Source organism: Nanorana parkeri, unplaced genomic scaffold (genome assembly GCF_000935625.1).
Source record: "Nanorana parkeri isolate BGI_ZX_2015 unplaced genomic scaffold, ASM93562v1 scaffold186, whole genome shotgun sequence".
In the NCBI taxonomy this organism is placed as follows: domain Eukaryota; kingdom Metazoa; phylum Chordata; class Amphibia; order Anura; family Dicroglossidae; genus Nanorana; species Nanorana parkeri.
In genome coordinates this window covers 1,873,237-1,874,755 of record NW_017306454.1, presented here as the reverse complement: position 1 = coordinate 1,874,755, position 1,519 = coordinate 1,873,237, and the positions used below count along the sequence as shown (strand labels likewise).

The 1,519-nt window shown below is 43.3% G+C and overlaps 1 protein-coding gene across 1 annotated transcript in view; it reads left to right on the top strand.

The window, feature by feature from the left end:
• Positions 1-310: 310 nt before the first annotated feature.
• LOC108785946 overlaps positions 311-1,519 on the top strand; it is a 16,449-nt gene continuing 15,240 nt past the window's right edge. Inside the window, exon 1 of the mRNA XM_018555140.1 lies at positions 311-677. Within this exon, the coding sequence (XP_018410642.1) occupies positions 364-677 (314 nt within the window). The 5' untranslated portion in view covers positions 311-363. The remainder of the gene's footprint in view (positions 678-1,519) is intronic.

Genomic DNA, 1,519 nt, shown 5'->3' with positions numbered 1-1,519 from the left:
GCAAACCAAAAACATTACTTCCGTGTCCTGAACATGTCATTATTCATATCCCAGTCCTGATTGGTCCCATTTCAAGTTTTATTTTTGTGCCTATGACGTCATTTTTATATGACACGTTTTCATCTAACTAAACCTCTAATACATCAGGATTTTGGGTATCGTTAATAGTTTCTGCCGTTTACATAATAACACGTTGGACTTTGTTGCCGTTCACACTTCAGGAAGCTGCAAAGCGATTATCCAAAACATTTTGTGAAGAGAATTTGTGGGTAATGCAGACAACATAGGGATCTGATTTTGGTTGATTTCAGTCTGTTTGTGGTCGTATTATATCAGTTTTTTTTCTTTGCTGGTTGTGTAGAGATGTCGACGGACCACGAGATCCAGTTTTGGTTGTTGGTTCTGGGCTACGTGGTGAACAAGAAGAGGAAACGTAGACGGGAGACGGTGAGGAATTACTGGGTGCACCCGCTGACCAGCCAGAGGTTCTCCAAGGGGCAGTTTCACCTTCGTTATGGAGATCTGCGCAAGTGTCCCAAGAGGTTCTTTAATTACTTCAGAATGTCCATTGGAACGTTCGATGAGCTGCTGGAGTTCCTGAGGCCGGCCCTCATACGGAGCGACACGCAGATGAGACTGGCCATATCACCGGAGGAGCGGCTCTGTGTTACTATAAAGTATGTTGGGGGATGTTGTAAATGGAATTATATAAGACACGAGGGTAAAATGAATAACAAATCCGGTCTAGGATCCAGAAGACCGAACTTCCTCCATTTAGGGCAAAGCAACAGGTTTACTTTAATCCTCCGCTCCTCCCCAACATATACTAACCTATCCAACCAGCACTGTCATAGGGGAGTCCATAGCCCTGTGTAAGTGAAGACTCCGCTCAGTCGACGCTTATTATATATGCATCTGTGGAGGCCGGAATTAAAGTGTACCTGTTGCTCTTCTATTACTTCTTGCCAAGATGAGAATGTTGTCACCTTGACAGGAAGTTAGTGGAAATCTCCTAAATGGGGCATATAGAGCAGATAAACCCAACAGGGGTACTAACTATTACCTACTCAGTCCTGTCGTCGTCAAGGCCCTGAGAGCGGAATTTATCAGAACTGAAGCAGACAAAATCTGCAGTAGCTGTGCCTGGCAACCAATCAGCTTCTCGCTTTCATTTTCAAACTGAAGAGAGAAGCTGATTGGTTGCCAGGCACAGATTTTGTCTGCTCCAGTTTTGATAAATTCCCCTCTGAGTGCTTTTATGAATAGGTGAATTTATTGACCATATAGCAATATTGGAGAGATACAAGAGTACTCTGCTAAATTGCTCTTGCACTCACAATTTATAGTTTAACAGAATCCAAGGGGCGCTGACCGTCCCCAGGCAACATGAAGATGTACATGTCTTGTTTACCGTTTTAGATTTAAGATTAATTATCAGAATATGATCAGACATCCTAACCTGCAAAACCTTTTTTCAGGGAGGTTCCCGTCTCATTTCAGGGAGGTTCCCGTCTCATTT